We start from the raw sequence: 18720 nt of genomic DNA, 5'->3' as shown, positions 1-18720 counted from the left end.
AATCTTATATCACCATTTTTTTATGACTGGTACCACCGGGGTACCTCATTTTGCATAATCGATTGGTGTAATAATATTCTACTTCAGCAATTTATTAATTTCCTTTTCTACCATACCTCGTAAAGCATAAGGCACTGCACGAGCCTTGAAGAATTTTGGATGTACCGACTCTGGGTTTTTCAGTAATAACTTAGCTTTACCCTTATTGAAGGTTCCCAAGCCAGAAGAAAATAATTCAGGATACTCATCAAAAAGTTGTAAAGCTTCTGGAGAAAATTCAGTGCTGAAGTGAAATAAACTATCAAATACTATATCAAATGCATTCAAAAAATTCCTTCCTAAAATTGGTGGACCTCCATTCTCAATTACATAAATGGTCAATCTAGAATCCACTCCTCTAAAGTTTACAGGAAGAATGATACAGCCCATTGGCTTAAATTTTTGACCAGTATAAAGAGAAAGAATGGTACTAGTTTTAATCAATTCAAAATTAAGAAAATGATCAAAATAAAATGCATCAGAGACTGCGGAAACTGCAGCTCCAGTATCTAATTGAAACGAAAATGTTCTACCTAAAATTTGAAGTTGAACAGAAATTGAATTGACCTTATCAATTTCTTTAAGGTGACTCATTGAATATAATTCTTCAGAATTCAATTTTTCAATAAAATTATTACAATTTTTAAATTTGTTACCAGACTTCCTATTTCTCCAATTATTTGAATTGGAATTCGAAAAAGAATTGTTATTCTTCTTGGAATAACACATTGGAGCTAAATGCCCTTGTTTACCACAGATGTGGCACAAACACTCGCGAAATTGACACTTATAAGCTTCGTGATTCTCACTACCACAAACAGCGCAGCAAACCGCACGTGACCCACTGGCTTCTTTTTGATTTGCTGGTTTCACCTGACTACGGCTGCGTACTTGAAACATTTCCTGGGCTTCTTTCTTGAGCGAAAATGGCGGTGATTTTCCGGATTTCCTACTGCCGCTTCTCTGCTTTCCGCTATCTTGACTGCTTCTGTCATGAACGGGTTGGTCAGAGAAAGTTGACCAATCGTTCACTTATCTCCGGTTGGGATGTTCTTTTAACCTCTGGAAGAGCGGCTTTCCAGAGGTCTCGGAGAATTAATAATTATGTAAGTTTACCAAAGATTTTATACGTAAGTCCGGCCTGTCGCTTTAATGGACAGGTCTTATTAGTTGAATTTCCTTCTCTAGGGATAGGATTAGTTTATTGGGTCAATGAAAATCGATTTAAATTTTTTAACTAAATATAATAAAGAAAAATAAAAAATAACCAAAGTTACAATATCCCTTGAAATGTTGACTCAACGGCCAAAATTTTATAAAAACAAAAAAAATGTCTCAAATAATCTGTTATTCAAACAAACAAAACAATATACCAACTTTGAATTTGGGAGAATCGGGACTACTTAAATAAACTTATTTTCATTGAAAAAAAAAAACATTCAAACATCAACAAATAAACCAAAAGTAAATAACCAAAAGACTTGCCCTTATCCCACGATGCTAGGTAAGTATTTTAGGCCCTGTCTAAACCTAGTTTTAATTTTTTTTCAAACTGTTCACTCGAAAACGTGTAATTCCTTATATAACACTTCACTCCCGATCCGCGAACTCCGATCTAACCTAATTTATTCCAAAGAGATTCTAAAAAAACAAATTCTAACTTTATCCCAGAAAATTCCTATTTTACTGTTTCTGACCTATTTCAACCGTTCTTAGAGTTAAAACAATTCCTTCTTCCAAAAAAAAAACTTAAAATTCCTTTAACTCTCTATCATCTATACTAAATTTCCTTTATTCTTGATTCAACCTTTCAAAAAAATTACTCTGATCTTCAAAAGAAATTGTTTTAATCTAAGTCCGGTTTCGCGATCGACGTTCTAATTCTCAACCTTTCTCAATAAGAGACCCTAGGCGATACTGACCCAAAACTTTCGACCTCCACAAAAAAATCCCTAACATCATACTTCTCTAAGACCGCCCTAACTACTCCTCATGATACCATGTCAATTAGATCATTGGTTAGAACATTTTTCATCTTTTTTCAATAAGAGTCCTTACCTCTACTTAAAACTAAATTTTTCTGTCGATCTCAGCAAGAAACATACTTCAACTCCGCCTAAGACCTTTTTGCTGCGTCATCTGAGAAAGACCCTGACGGTATTTTCGCATGTATCGAACTCAGATAAGTCAAGATTATTATTATTTTTCTTATCCGTAAAAAATATATCGATTTCACCAACGCCGTGAGACGGTTACTAAGAAAAGCATTGATTGGAAAATAAAACATCCTTATGCTAAGATAAGATCAGTCTAAACAAGTCGCGATCACTCTTTGAATTTAACGTATTTACTCGGCATAATAATTCTAACAATTTCGATAATTTTCAAATATCCGCTTTACTACATCACACCCTTATCCGAAAAAGTTGTGGCATCGGATGCCATAACTTTTCCCTTACTTTCATCCTTATTAATTTAATAGTCCTTCCTCTCCAATAACCACAATAACTGTAACTCCTATATCAAAATGATACTGGCTCAAAGTAATTTAAATTTTTCCTTCTTAAATTAAAACTCATCATTATCCAATATCAAACTGCTTACTAACAGATACAAAATAAAACAAAATCTATTAACCAAACTTTTCAAAAGCTAATCCTCAAAAAAAAACTATCTCATTTCTACCTACTCTATGGTCTTAAAGTCTATGGTGGTATGTTTTCCGACATTATTCAATAATTCATATCAAATATTATTTACTCAAATAAAATGAAAAAGATAAAATCCAAATCCTAATATGTAATAAAACAAAAAAAAATCAAAACAATCAAATCAATTCAAAATATTTTTCTTTTATGCACTTCACTAACTCCAGCATGGAGTTTGTTCACTTTTCGGGATTTCAAAATTTCACTATCGCGGCACTTCCTGGTTCCATAATGCTGCTTACTCAGGTATGTCTGGTGGAATGGTACTGTATATTTCTTCCATGGATCTCATCTTCGTCACGGAAATAACCTTTTACTTCGACATCCATCAAAGTTCTGGTGATCTGCTCTTCTTCTGCTTGATGACGATTCATTTCTCTCATAGGACTTATATTTCATAGACTGGCTAGCTTTATTTTTCCATACAAACTTTCAAATAAGGACTGTCGGTGATATAATTCCAAGGCCATATTTAATCATGCGAAATACAACGTTGAATACCATTGAAGTCCATTCATGAATACTCGACTATCGGTGAGGGAGCCATTTCTCCCAAATCAAACATACTCGTCGTCCAACGACATCTACTATGCTGCTACTCATTCAGCATATTTCTACCATTTACATCTTGGTTTCAAGATTCAGGATTCTCTGAGCATCTTCTTTATCCTCAGTTCCATTGTAATCCCATCTTCTTCTTCCTCCATTTCATAATCTTCTTTAGTCAACATATCTTCTTCCTCGTCTTCTTCTGCAACTATCACTCTAAAACTTCTCTTTATCTACAGCCCATTGATTGATCAACTATCTAACCAGTTTATCGAAAAGGTGATCGTCACTTCTCAGGTAATATTCAGTTGTAATCCACATTGATCTGTATTGTCTGACGTCATGATAGCATTTCAGTTTTGGACATCAACACACATAATTGGAAGTAAGGTTATTCCGTTAACTAGGATTTGATCCATCCATATTCCTGAAGATACTTCCTTCCTTGGTTGTAGACTCTTGAATTTGCAATTTTCCATAAAATATTACAAAACAAAAAAAAAATCTGTGCATTATTTCGCTCTAACTAGATATCATTATATCTCTTAAAATTTCGTAATCAATCAAAAAAATAAAAAAACTCAAACCAACTAATTATATGAACATAACCACCATAAACGTTCATTGAATTTACCAAAAATAAAATAATTCTATATATTTTACTGTCAAACCCTTGGGTTGAATGTCTCCTTTATATTGTCTCAAATTATCTATTCTGATTTCCAAAAAAAAAAAAACTATTGCATTGAACAAATCATTAAAAATATTTAAACAGTTACTCTCTTCTACTATTCATCTCAATAATCTAATAAAATTTTTGATAGTGATCTTATCACTATCTTAAAACTTAAAGAGCGTTCGGCTGCTGAAGGCCACTTCTACAAACTAATCGGTAATAGAAGAGGGGTGAGGATGTCGTCTCAACGACAACTATCATCACCCAGCCGAAGCCCGAACATGCCCACTCTATAGCGCTCAAAATCTCCAAATTTGAAAATTTCTGTACGCATATACAAAGTATATGCGTACTTTATTATCATTTTGAGCAATTTGTTGCCTCTAAGCCGAAAAATATAAAGCATGGTTAAGACCAATTCAAGTCATCTTGTGTCCGAGACCAAAGACACAAGAATCAGGGCATGGAAACTTTTTCTTCAGGTCGAAAAGGTTCAAAAAGACCCCATCATCCTTTTTCATACAAGACGATGTCACAATCAATAGTATTTAAGTCAAATCCAGTATATTCAGCAAAAATCCGTTATCCTTTACTTTTATATATATATATAGGTATATATATATATATATATATATATATATATATATATATATATATATATATATATATATATATATATATATATATATATATATATATATATATATATATATATATATATATATATATATATATATATATATATATATATATATATATATATATATATATATATATATATATATATATATATATATGCGCAATGTCGATGAGTACGGACGTGTGCGTTAAATGCTCCGATAATTTTATTGTTAATAATAAAACTATAGAATGTAAGATCTGTAAATGTATTGTTCACGCTGCGTGTGTGTATATTAAAGATTCTTGGCTGAAAGGTTTCTCTGAGAATACTAACATAAAGTGGTTGTGCGATTTCTGCAACGAAAAATGGTTGTCGTTGACTAATGAACTGTCGTTAACTAATGCTAATAGTGTATTTCTTCTGAAAAAGAAGGTGGATGGCCTGTCAGTTGAGAAAACTCTTCTCCAAAAACTGGTAGATAGCTCAGAATACACAATAAAAATTCAGAAAAGTCTTATAAATGAGTATGAGGAAAAATTATCCCAATTTGGAGGTCAAATGAAGGTTAGTCCTCCTGATTTATCGTTTGATTTATCATCCGGTTCTGGTTTATTATCAAAACCTAGTACAAATCAACAAATGCAGATGGAACAGAGAGAGACAAGAAATCTTTCTCGCTCGCAGCCCAAAAAAACAAACACAAAGATAGTTTCTGGTAGCTCGAATGTATCAACGGCTGTCAATAAGAACATTGACAATGATTTAGGGATGTCAAAACTGGCAAATACCAAACCTCAAATAAAAATAAATAAACAAACTGTTAATTCAGCAATTTTACATGCTCAGCAGAAATCTTTAATGCAGGATATTGTAACTCTTCCTGTTCCCACGGATATCAACAAATCTAAGGGAAATAATGATGATTGGTTAACAGTTAAACCCAAAAACAAACGTAACAATCGTAAATTTGTTGTGGGTACAAATGAGCAGTTGTCTAATATACAGGCAGTACCCAAATTTATATCTTTACATGTATCTCGACTGCAGCCTGGTGCAAAGCCTGAGGACATGAAGAGTCTATTATTGGATAAATTTCCAGAAGTTATCTGCGAAAAACTGCAATCTAAGCATCCCCAAATATATTCTTCTATGAAGGTGTCTATTCAAAAGGTCAATTTAGATAAAGCCTGGAATAAGGAAATTTGGCCTAATGGGGCTCTGGTGTCACGTTATTATAATTTTCAGAAAGCTAATGAAAGAAGCACAGAGAAAACTTTTTTAGAGAGAGCAAGCAGTTCTATCAATCCAGAGCAGAAAAAGGACTAACATCGGCTGACTCCTCTGATGCAGTTTCTCAGTTATGCATCACACACCTGAACATCCAATGTTTGTCAACAGCATTTCAAGGTCTGGAACAGTTTATTCAGGATAATGAGTGTCATTTTCTGGCCATAAGTGAGCATTGGCTAAATCAGGACCAGTTGATTTCGTATTTACTGCCGGGTTTTCTACTTGTGAGCAGTTTCTGTCGTCCGCTTAACAGACATGGTGGTACTGCAATTTTTATTCGTGATTATTTTGAAAGATTTTTTGTCAGAACAGATATTTGTAAATTAAGTGCTCAGTATATTTTTGAATGCTGTGCTGTTCAATGTAAAGTTAATAATAATTTGAATTTAATTGTCATATGTGTTTACAGGTCAAGCGAACCCAATTTGGGTGATATTGAGCGGTTTTTTGAAAAGCTTGCACTATTGCTTGATATCCTGAATGGTGAAAGGTCTGCAAGGTTTGTCATAGTGGGTGATTTTAATGTGGATATACTCAAACCAAATCACAGGGATACACAAACTCTGTTGTCTGTGCTACACTCGTATGGTCTTCAACCAATTATTAGTGAACCAACTCGGGAGGCTCTTCTCTCGTCATCCTGTCTGGACAACATATTCACAAATGTCGAGGGTGGTCAGGTGAGAATAATGCAACCACATCTTTCTGATCACAAGGCAATATCGATCAATTTCAACATAAATAGTTTGATTTCTCCAAAAGCAATGCCGTCTAAGCGCCGAAATTTTAGTTCCTCGAATATAAGAGTTTTTCTGAGTGCTCTGACTGATATAGATTGGTCAGTATTATATGACATCAATAGACAAAAAGTAGAAGACATGTGGTCCTGTTTTTCGTCAATTTTCAATGGAGTATTTGCTGATGCCTTTCCCACAGTCTCCTTTCGAGCTTCCTCTGGTAGGTTGAATTTTTGCAATTCTGATCCTCAGTTGTTGGAAATCAAACGACAATTAGATATACTCTATACAATGTCACGGGTTGACCCTCTGTACTTAGATCAGTACAGAGTTGCAAAGAAGTATTATGACAGGCGGATCACACAGCTCAAACGGGCTCATTATGGGAGTCTTATTAAGAACTCTTCAAACAAATCAAAAATGACATGGAGCATTGTCAGAGATCTCACTGGCAAACGTCATACAGAGTATGACCATTTTCCTGCAGGCAATCCAGAAGATGTTGCAAATAAGTTCAATCAATTTTTTTCTGCTTGTGGTACAAGCTGTGGACTTTCTGGGGAGGGAAATACTTGTGGTGTACAGAGAAACGAAAGCTCTTTTTATGTGTTCCAGGTGACAGCTCGAGAATTAGTATCAATGGTTATTAAAATGAAGAATTCTTCTTCATGTGGTTTCGACGGTATTTCTATGAAAATAGTAAAAAAATGTATTCATATAATAGCAGAACCCTTAAGCTTTATAATTAATCGTTCATTTGTTGAGGGAATATTTCCAGATGCCCTAAAGATGGCAATTATTAAACCGTTATTTAAAAAAGGCTCTAAAGCTGATTTTGGCAATTATAGGCCCATAAGCCTGTTAGCTACTTTCTCAAAGGTGTTTGAAAAGATACTTTGTATCCGTCTTGTGTCCTTTTTCAGAAAGTTCAATATCTTTAATACATCTCAGCATGGATTTATATCTAATAAATCTACGGAAACTGCGATTTTCGATCTATTGCGAAAAATTACTGAGGTCTTGGATGGAGGAGATATTCCTCTGGGTGTGTTTCTCGACTTGTCCAAAGCATTTGACAGTGTTAACCACCGAAAACTGCTGGACAAGCTTGAGCATTATGGAATACGTGATAGGCAATTGGACCTTATAAGAAGCTACCTGACCAATAGAGTTCAAAAAGTAGAGCTAAAATATGAAGGAAGTGGATACTTATCAGATGAAATCAAGATCACATCTGGAGTGCCTCAGGGCAGCGTACTGGGCCCATTGCTTTTCATAGTTTATATAAATGACTTACCTAGAGTTATTGACTCACCTTCTTATGAACTTTCTCTTTATGCGGACGACACAAATGTTGTCGTTTGTGGTAACAGTGTTTCCTCAGTTATTGAGGGTGCGTCGGAGGTGTTTGGGAGGATTGGGAGTTGGTGCTCTGATAATGACCTTAAGTTAAATTCAACAAAAACCGAGCTGGTGTTTTTTCATACTGATCGCTCTCGACATGATTTTCCTTCATCTTTAAATATTACTGATGACTGTAACGTTCCAGTTGGGACATCTGTTAGATTTCTCGGGTTAGTCATTGATAGTACCCTAAAGTGGCATGTGCATGTTGATTCTTTAAATAGAAATCTTTTATCGGTTAATTATTCCATTAATGTACTAAAACGTCAGGTTGACGTCGATATCTTAAAAACTGTTTACTACGCTAATTTCGAGTCGCGACTAGCGTATGGTATAATATTTTGGGGTGGAAGCATTTCTGCGCGTCGCCTATTTGTTACTCAGAAGATGGCATTGAGGTTGATGTTGCGAATGCATTTTAGGGAATCCTGTAGAAATATTTTCAGGGACAATAACATCCTGACAGTCACTGGGCTTTTTGTTTACAAGTCTTTGCAATTTGTATCCAAGCATAAATATCTGTTTAATAAATTTCAAAATATTAACAACACAAGGCAAGTTCATACTTTTCATCTTCCAAGACTATTTCTGACACAGTCTCAGAATAGTGTGCTGTATTCTTGTATGAAATTATACAATTCATTACCTAAATCCATGCGGGATCTTGATGGTGCAGGCTCTTTTGACTTCAAGGTTCGTCGATTTTTGGTGGATTGTGAACCGTATTGCCTGGATGAGTATTACGATTATTGTTCTATCCGGCATTGAAAATTTTTTTTCTTTTCTCGCTTGACCTGTTTCTTTTTGTCTCATTCTGTGATAGATTGTTCATTCTGTGATTAATTTTGTCTAGACTGTGATAATTTTTGAAATAAATTGCTATTATTATTATTATTATTATTATATGTCTCTCATATTATTTTTCATTCCTCATTTCTAATTTCTCATCAAAATTTCAAAAAGTCTCATTATCCTCAAATCTAATATAATCAATTCATTCTTCTTACTTCATTCTATCGTCATTCCAAATTTTTAATATCCATTTACTTATTATTCCATAGAAATATTACGCTATAAATCCGCCTTACTTTATTCTGTCGTTGTTCAAAATATTTAATACTCATTTACTTCTTATCTCAAAGAAAAGGTTACACTATAAATCCGCTTCACTTTATTCTGTCGTCGCCGTCGTTCCAAATATGTGATACTCATTTCCAAAATAAACAATTAAATATAACAAAAAAAAAATCTTTTTTTTTTTTTCTAAAAGAAAAATAAAACATCCATATCCCAAAATGGGAGCCTATATCCGGTAGAGTGGCTTCCTTGGAAGAAGGAGCCACTAGAATCTCACGTTGGGCAGGGTCGACTCAATTCCCTGAGGGACCTGTGTCCCACGTTACCCGTCAAAATTTCGAAATTGAAAGCAAACTCGGTTTTATATAATCCAAAAATTGCAAAAAAAAATTATCTTATCTCCCGAACAGCCTACACTACACCTTACCTACAATTTATTAACTCTTCACTATTCATAAAAATGGAATTCAAAAACAAAATAAATCAACGTAAAATTGGCAACTCTCTATATACCTCACTTCTACTAGTTCTTACTAAATATCCTGAGTTCCACATAATTCTAGAATAATTTTAGTACAATGTTTCCCAAAACTGAAACTGTAGATATAATCCGAAATACCTATTCTCCCTCTTTCTTTGTGTTCAAAATCAAACTATTTATCTACTTCATTGTCTTTTCAAGCCTTTCACTGTCAAAACTAAAAAAAGTCCTTATTCATTTTTCCTGGAGTCAACTTTTTCCTAAACTCAAAATATTCGTATTCAGAATCATCCCAATAAAATCCTAAAATGAAAAAACCACTAATGTTTCCTCATACAAAACCTTTATTGAAATTCCAAAACCTACTCAAAAAAACTATCATCATTACTCCATAAATTGATTCCTAAAAAAAAATTTTATAATACCCAAATTACTTATATGTCTCATCAGCTATTTTGAGAATCAAACAATCATAAATCCCAAAAAAAAATTATTCTCATTTCACTTCGCTATACTTCCCAAGTTCCTTCATCTGAAATAAAATTAAACAAATTTTACCAATATTATCAATCATTTTACGCAATTATCAAAAATCTCCAAAAAAAAACAAATTTTCCATAATTCGTCAAACCTATAAAAAAAACACCAAAATTTCCATTACTTATCCAAAATGTCGAAAATTTACCAAAATATGAATAATCTATATTACAATGGATTTATCTGTATGTACCGTTATCTATTTGTCCCAACCCCATCGATCCGGTGGGCGACGTACTCTAGTCGATCTACCTAGAGGGATTTCTTCCTCCTCTATTTCCTCATTTTCAAATTGCGCTCGATTCAACCTCATAATCATCCTCATCGGCGAAAATTTTCGTATCTCAGTCCGTTCATCATCAGATTCAGTCTCGCTACCGTCCGTATCTAATTTCTCCGAAACGTCGGATTCTTCTATATCAATCCCAAACTCTCGATTTCTCGCGGTATACGGTTTTAACCTATCTACATGAACGACTTGTTCCTCTCTACCCCCACATTTCCTAATTCTATAGGTCATCGGACCAAGCAATTCCACGATCCTACAAGGTCCTACCCAAGGTTCCATTAACTTTTTTGATATACCCTGTTTCGCCGACATTTTTTTCAAATAAACTAATTCCCCTACGTCAAATTGAGGATCCACTGTATTTTTGTCAAATTTCTCAACCCTATAAGATTTTACCTTTTTTATTGGCTCAGTTAATTCCCGAAATTTCGTACTTGTAATATTTTGCTTCGAAATTTTTCCTTTTCCAGGGATTTTTTTCTCATCTCTTTCTGTCATCCCTATCGTTTCGTCAACGCTTATTTCTTCAATATCGCTATCTGATTGATTAATCTCTTCTCGTTTTGAAAAACCCTTTGTTTCAAATTCCGCTATATTTTCCACTTGAATGCCTATATCTCTCATCGCCAAATTTCTTTTCTCCTCGTAATTTTCCGTTTGAGTACCGACCTCCGTCTTTACCTGCAATTTCTCTCTTTCACCTTGTTTTTCCAAAGTAACCTGCCTAACCCTGAAGTGATTAACTTGTATTTCCTCTTTCTTCTCCTCTGTATATCTATCCCCTGTATATATACCTTCATTCAAATCTTTATTCAGAAATTTAAACTCTCTTCCCCACATAATTACCGATGGTTCGTGTTCATACTTAATATGCGCTTGATTTTCCTTAAGAAAATCCCTACCTAGTATTATATCAACGTTTCCTAATGTTTCATCATCCACTAATATGACCGTGCAATCTATCCTCAATCTTTCTCCTATTGGACTCACCGCAATATTCGCCGTACCCCAGGTACGTACATAATCACCTGATACGCTAGTTAAATCACAGTCAACACCGTATTCATTGATCTCGTCTCTTGAAATCAATCCTCTTTTTACGAGAGACACCGCTGCTCCTGTATCTATTAAACAAACACCTATCTTTCCGTTGATACTTAATTTTATCAAATGTGGTACGTCATGCATTCCTACCGAATGTACTTCTGGAATGACCAGGACCGTGCGTTCCCTAATTTCTCTACTAGGTAGCCGCATTTTTAGAGAACGCAATCCGTTCTGAATATCGACATCCTTATTACACGTATTTACCGGCAATTTCTCTTTCTCGCTTAGTTTCTCCGACCTAACTCCATTTACACGATTCTCTTCAAGTTTTCCCCCTGATCCCATATTACTTGTTACCTGATTACACGATTCAACTTCTTTTCTCATCTCTATAGTCTTTTTCGTCTTTTCGAATGGCAAATTTATTTTTCGTGAAAAATCTCTATTGATATGTATCGTCCCAATATCAAAATCCTTTCGTCCGCCTGGTTCTATCTCACGATCGTTCCTAGCACATTCCTTTACCCAGCGCCCTGGCTGATTATCGATATTTCGCACTCCTTGAGATTTATGTATCGCTCTCGCATTATTCCTACATTCTCTTGCGAAATGACCTAATTGACCACACGAAAAACAAATATTCTCAACTTTTTGTCCTCTTTTTCCCCCACTTAATCCAGTATTCCTACAATTTTTCGCAATATGTCCTTTCTTCTCGCATAATTGGCAAGTTATTTCACATTCAATTACCGATATTTTTGAATTAAATGACCTGTATCCCTGAATAATTCTATTTTTCATTTCAGGTAATTTTACCAATTCTTCCGCTTTCTCTAAATCCAAATTTTTCTCTAGTAACAAAAACATACCAACCTCTTTCATAATATCTTTTCGAAGTCCCATTTTAAACTGATTTAAAATCAAATTCCTATTTATCTTTCTTATACCCAATTCTTCCTCTTCCGTCGCTCCTACCAAATCTTCAGTTAATAATTCCGCGCCTATTGTTCTTAATCTGGTACAAAATGAAGATACATCCTCATCTTGTCCTTGTATACATCTACTCAAATTCCACTGACATTCTCCCGGCAATTTTTGCGACGTAAATTTTTCAATTAGTCTCAATTTTAATTCTGCATAAGTCAATAAATTTAAAGTAACATCTGATTTAAAATAGCTGTATGCTTCGCCTACTAATTTTAGTTTCAATAGCGTGAGGGTTTCGTCCTCACTCCATCCTTCTATTTTTGCCCTTAGTTCTAATTTATCAAAATATATCAAAGCTTCTTTTCCTGAAAAATTTTCCAAGGTAGTCAACATCATTCCCAGCGAATAACATTGCATATTTACTATTGCCGGATTCACAGGTGGATTTCCGCCTGGCGCATTAACCGAACTTGAAGTACCAGGTAGAGGAGGTGTAATCGACATTTTCAATTAAATTTGAATACCCAAAAATTAATAACAATAATACAACCAATACAATAATTTACCTTTACCCTTATATATTTGGTATCCCACGTTGATCAACTGTCTGACCTTTACCTGAAGTTCCCTAAAATTTCTTTCTAACACCGAAAACTGTAAATTCCAAAACTAGCACAAATCTGACGTCAATGTCTACTTGGAACTCTTTTTCAAATTTTGAAAATTAGAAAATGGCTCAAAACAAATACCTCTAATTAATTATGAAAATTATTTATTCACTTCTACTTCTAGTTGATTTAGAAAATGAACGTTCAACGAAAAATTAGCTAACATATGATTCAGGCCCAACAGCTGATTTTCTGCAACTTCCTAAATAACATACCAAAATATAAACTATCAGAATCCGACACACTCCTCCACCTCAACAAAATTAAATGTTTTCACCCCTGATAAAACAACAATACACTCAAAATAATTCAACTTCCAAAATATCGATCATAAACAAAGAATACAAGGTCTATTCATCCAAAAGTCTCCCAATTCAACAGTTTCTTTCTCAAACTTTACTCTTATACTTCAATGTTATCAATCCTCAAAATTTCAACTACCAAAAATTACTTTTTTGAAAAATATCCGATCCCAGACAGAAAAAAAAAATTAAGTAGGTATTATCTCCCAAGCTATCACCAATTTGTCATATCATCCCAGAGAAATAAAAATCAACTAATATCCCTTAAGCTGTCACCAATTTGTCATGAACGGGTTGGTCAGAGAAAGTTGACCAATCGTTCACTTATCTCCGGTTGGGATGTTCTTTTAACCTCTGGAAGAGCGGCTTTCCAGAGGTCTCGGAGAATTAATAATTATGTAAGTTTACCAAAGATTTTATACGTAAGTCCGGCCTGTCGCTTTAATGGACAGGTCTTATTAGTTGAATTTCCTTCTCTAGGGATAGGATTAGTTTATTGGGTCAATGAAAATCGATTTAAATTTTTTAACTAAATATAATAAAGAAAAATAAAAAATAACCAAAGTTACAATATCCCTTGAAATGTTGACTCAACGGCCAAAATTTTATAAAAACAAAAAAAATGTCTCAAATAATCTGTTATTCAAACAAACAAAACAATATACCAACTTTGAATTTGGGAGAATCGGGACTACTTAAATAAACTTATTTTCATTGAAAAAAAAAAACATTCAAACATCAACAAATAAACCAAAAGTAAATAACCAAAAGACTTGCCCTTATCCCACGATGCTAGGTAAGTATTTTAGGCCCTGTCTAAACCTAGTTTTAATTTTTTTTCAAACTGTTCACTCGAAAACGTGTAATTCCTTATATAACACTTCACTCCCGATCCGCGAACTCCGATCTAACCTAATTTATTCCAAAGAGATTCTAAAAAAACAAATTCTAACTTTATCCCAGAAAATTCCTATTTTACTGTTTCTGACCTATTTCAACCGTTCTTAGAGTTAAAACAATTCCTTCTTCCAAAAAAAAAACTTAAAATTCCTTTAACTCTCTATCATCTATACTAAATTTCCTTTATTCTTGATTCAACCTTTCAAAAAAATTACTCTGATCTTCAAAAGAAATTGTTTTAATCTAAGTCCGGTTTCGCGATCGACGTTCTAATTCTCAACCTTTCTCAATAAGAGACCCTAGGCGATACTGACCCAAAACTTTCGACCTCCACAAAAAAATCCCTAACATCATACTTCTCTAAGACCGCCCTAACTACTCCTCATGATACCATGTCAATTAGATCATTGGTTAGAACATTTTTCATCTTTTTTCAATAAGAGTCCTTACCTCTACTTCAAACTAAATTTTTCTGTCGATCTCAGCAAGAAACATACTTCAACTCCGCCTAAGACCTTTTTGCTGCGTCATCTGAGAAAGACCCTGACGGTATTTTCGCATGTATCGAACTCAGATAAGTCAAGATTATTATTATTTTTCTTATCCGTAAAAAATATATCGATTTCACCAACGCCGTGAGACGGTTACTAAGAAAAGCATTGATTGGAAAATAAAACATCCTTATGCTAAGATAAGATCAGTCTAAACAAGTCGCGATCACTCTTTGAATTTAACGTATTTACTCGGCATAATAATTCTAACAATTTCGATAATTTTCAAATATCCGCTTTACTACACTTCAGCAAATGTCAACAAATTGTCTGATTCGAACAGACGATCCCTTATTTGTCTACTAGGTAGACCCATTGTGAAACGATCACGAAGACAAATTTGAAGTTCTTCACCAAAATCACAATGGACGGCCAAAGATCTGACTCTCGCTGCCCAATCTTTGATAGTTTCATGAGGTTCACTTTGTGCTTCATAAAATTTTCTTCTTTCACCGAATATAGGTACTTCTCTGCCCGCCGAAATGTCCATCAAATAGCTTCACTAGTTCTTCATTAGCTAGTTTTTCCGGTGTCTTTGGGATACATAGGTTGAATATCAATCTATAGGAATCCTCCGACAGGGAGTTTAAAACTATAGCCCTCCTTCTAGAGACATCTTTGATATTATTCGCCTCGGAATAATTCGTCAATCGAGGACGAAAAATTGTCCAGTCATTTGAATTAACATCGAACTCACGTAAATGACCGACCACATGTTCAGATGGCTGATCTGAAGTCGACATTGTTGATTAGTTTATCGAGAATCTCGGTAAATTTCAATTTCCAATATCCTCGTCGCCACTTGTTAAATATCTGTCGATATTCAATTGAAATATTTATATAATTTGATATAAATAGGGTCATTCAATTTGGAATGAAGTTCACTACACGTTATCCTTAATTCGTTTATTACTCAACTGAACTCTGTTACAACTGCACATCGGCACATATCACATATTCGCAATCGCCGTTGCTATGGATACAATATGTAACAGTTAAGAAGACACGAAGTCTTAATCGATGATTTGAAAGCATTCGGTCAAAAAATCGAAGAATTGAAGAAACAAGCAGATACTTGTAGGGTAGGTCGACTCTTTTTACGATATATGTGACTATTGTGATTAGTTTATTAAATGCTGAAAATGGACACCAATCTTTTCCATGCAGTAATGTAAGTTTTGCTGAAAGCGTTCACGTACGTTACTCAAAATTGCTGGTGTAATGTGTTTGCATTCATTAATGATCCGAGTTTGCATATCATCCAGTGATACTGTGTAGTGTAAATCTTTGATTTCAGGTTATTCCATAGAAAAAAGTCCGGTGGAGTCAGATCAGGTGATCTGGGTGGCCACTTAATATGTCCCTTTCTTCCAATCCCGGCTTGTGGAGAATAATCATCTAAGAACTGACGCACCGGTTGAACGAAATGAGGTGGTTCGCCATCTCGTTGGAAAATGATCGGTTGATGGTCTTCTGCGTTCTCCAATGCTTGCACGATGGCTGGATAAAAAGCGTTTTTCAATAGATCTAAATAAATTTGGCCAGTGAGATTACCGCGTATAAAAAAAAGTCCTAATAGGTGATTTCTATAGATACCTGCCCAAACATTTAATCTTTGGTGACGCTGGTAATGCACCTCATGAAATAATCTTAGATTTTCATCTGATCAATAGCGACAGTCATGCCGGTTTACAATGCCGTTATGGTAAATTTTAATGAACACTCGTCCGAAAAACAGATATCGAACATGTAGTTTTGATTACAGTTAAACATTTCACTGACCACTTCTCAGAACTGGAGTCGGCGATCGGGATCATCCTCCTTCAGTTCCTGAACCAATCGTATCTTATAAGGATGGAATTTATGTGGGATTCTCAGGTCTGTTGTGCGTGAAACACCAGATACATCGGACAATTTCCTATTCTTAGTACTCGGTTCAATCGCTACATGATCTAAGAGAGCCACATCCCTCGCTCTTTCTCTTTCATGCACCTTCTTTTTGTTTCCTATTGAACCAGTAGCGTCAAGTTTAGCAACCAGTTGAACAACATAAGCAGTGGATACATTTTCCCAGGATGTCGTTCGTTGAATAAAGCCGCTGTTGTTTGCGCAGAGTCGTTATTTCAGAAAAAAATTATCATTTCCACCCTTCCTTCCACGGAATACGCATACGGAATACATTTTGCACTGACAATCGTTTGGACACACTTGTAACGTTCTTAAAAATTCACGATAGACATAGGTTAATCGAAAACATAGTTCTTCTACTTTATTGGACAATAAATTAGTACTTTTTTGGACAAAAATTAACAACATAACTAATGAATAACTTTGAAATGTGTCGGATACGAATAATATTCTCGAGATTAATTGCAAATTGCTTCTTTCACTATTTTCGCTGTTATTTCATTATCGATAGATATCTTGAAGCAAAATTTTAGGGACTGATAGTACTCAATTGGATCTTCGAATTATCATTCCTATTCAAAATCAAGAGCTTGTGTTCACCGCCATTACGGAGTTGAAATTTTAGGGGTGAAAAAAGCGAAAAAGTTGTTCTCCTCGAATCAGAAATTGACGGGTCCGAGCGATTTTCCACATTTTCATTTCAAAGTCGGAAAATCGAAGTGTAAAGTTTTCGTTGGACCACATCTGTATGTTTTTTTGATGTATCAAGATATATTGCGTTAAAGGAAGAAATAATTCACAATTGTGTAGAATTTACAGTGTATTTGGTTTATTATTTCCAATGGAAAAACTTTCGAAATCAAAATTAACTGATCTTTCATTTTTTTGAAGCAAACGGAGCTTAAAGTGACTGTCACCTATGAGCGAGAAACAGTTGTTGCTGTGGGAAATTATACATCAAAAAATCCAAAACAACTCACCATTATGGCAGGAGACTGCCTCACCTTGAATAACACTTCTAATGAGGTACAATTTAGTTGAGAAAACCCAAACGAATACCGATGCAGAAAATATCTCGTTTCAGATTTGGTGTAAGGTTGAGAAAGATGGACATGTGCCTAAGAAATCAACCCTAGAGAAAAAAATTCCATCTGTCCGATTTTAAGCAGACAGATTGAATTGGAAAAGCAGTACAGGGAGCTGATAGAATTAACAGAAATACGTAGAAAAAAATTGGCGGATACAGTCAGAACATTTTCTCTTATACAGGAATCTTCAGAAATATCTTCTTGGATTAAAGGTTAGGAATTTTAAAGTAAAGTGTAGCTTTGAACTTAAAATATCATTGCTCTCTTGTAAGTAACATAAAATTTCAGAGAAAGGAGCATATGTCCCGGTAGGCCATATTGGTGAAAGTGTAGAGGTTGTTGAAATTATGCAAAAAAAATTCAATGATTTTCAGTCAGACCTTACAGAAATGAAAATAAAGCTCATAGGGATATTAACAAAAACATAAAAATAACCGCCCTTGCTTGAAGATAAACTGAGACAGATGGTTTCTAATACGGAGTTAAAATTGAGTTTTTAATTTTTTTTCATATTGATGACATCTGATATTTTCGCAGCATATGAAATTCAAAATGCAACAACTTCAAGAAATCAGCAGAAACCGAGATTTACAGTTAAGTTCTGTTGATGACCTCCAAAGATTTTACAGGGATCTGGATGAAACTGAAGACTGGATTAAGAAGAAAGGTAAAAAACTCGAAGATACTGATACTGGCGATAGTTTGAAAAACGTACGAACCTTGCTGAGAAAACACAAAGGCTTGGAGAATGAATTACGTGTCTTACTCTACAGGGTGAACAAATATACATTGAATATAATGATATTTAGGTTTATAAATTTACAATAATAAATCTTGAGAATATCGTTTTCGCTAACCGCTAGTACTTCTTTTTATACGTAGAATCAACTGAAATAATAAAGAATAAAGGTTTCAATTAG

General features: G+C 34.4%; 1 protein-coding gene and 1 long non-coding RNA gene across 2 annotated transcripts; both read left to right on the top strand.

Annotated features, from left to right (window-relative positions):
- The first annotated feature begins 5275 nt into the window (after positions 1 to 5275).
- Positions 5276 to 6079, top strand: LOC123685859. Its single transcript, XM_045625718.1, has 2 exons — positions 5276 to 5764; positions 5840 to 6079. The coding sequence occupies exons 1-2, from the start codon at positions 5363 to 5365 to the stop codon at positions 5918 to 5920; spliced, it is 483 nt and encodes a 160-aa protein (XP_045481674.1). The 5' UTR covers positions 5276 to 5362; the 3' UTR covers positions 5921 to 6079.
- Positions 6080 to 17663: 11584 nt separating this feature from the next.
- On the top strand, positions 17664 to 18267 carry LOC123685887. Its single transcript, XR_006748369.1, has 3 exons — positions 17664 to 17738; positions 17797 to 18012; positions 18089 to 18267. It is a non-coding gene; the product is annotated as an uncharacterized LOC123685887 (long non-coding RNA).
- The last annotated feature ends 453 nt before the right edge of the window (positions 18268 to 18720 follow it).

The sequence above is a fragment of the Harmonia axyridis genome, chromosome X, assembly GCF_914767665.1.
Source record: "Harmonia axyridis chromosome X, icHarAxyr1.1, whole genome shotgun sequence".
In the NCBI taxonomy this organism is placed as follows: Eukaryota; Metazoa; Arthropoda; class Insecta; order Coleoptera; family Coccinellidae; genus Harmonia; species Harmonia axyridis.
This window is presented reverse-complemented; position numbering and strand designations above follow the sequence as displayed.

What these genes read in the sequence shown, in the direction of transcription:
- LOC123685859 (XM_045625718.1), top strand. Translation starts at nt 5,363, where the DNA reads ATGTCAAAACTGGCAAATACCAAACCTCAAATAAAAATAAATAAACAA. An exon ending in TGAAGGTGTCTATTCAAAAG is followed by an intron (nt 5,765 to 5,839) that starts GTCAATTTAGAT and finishes TATAATTTTCAG; the next exon opens with AAAGCTAATGAAAGAAGCAC.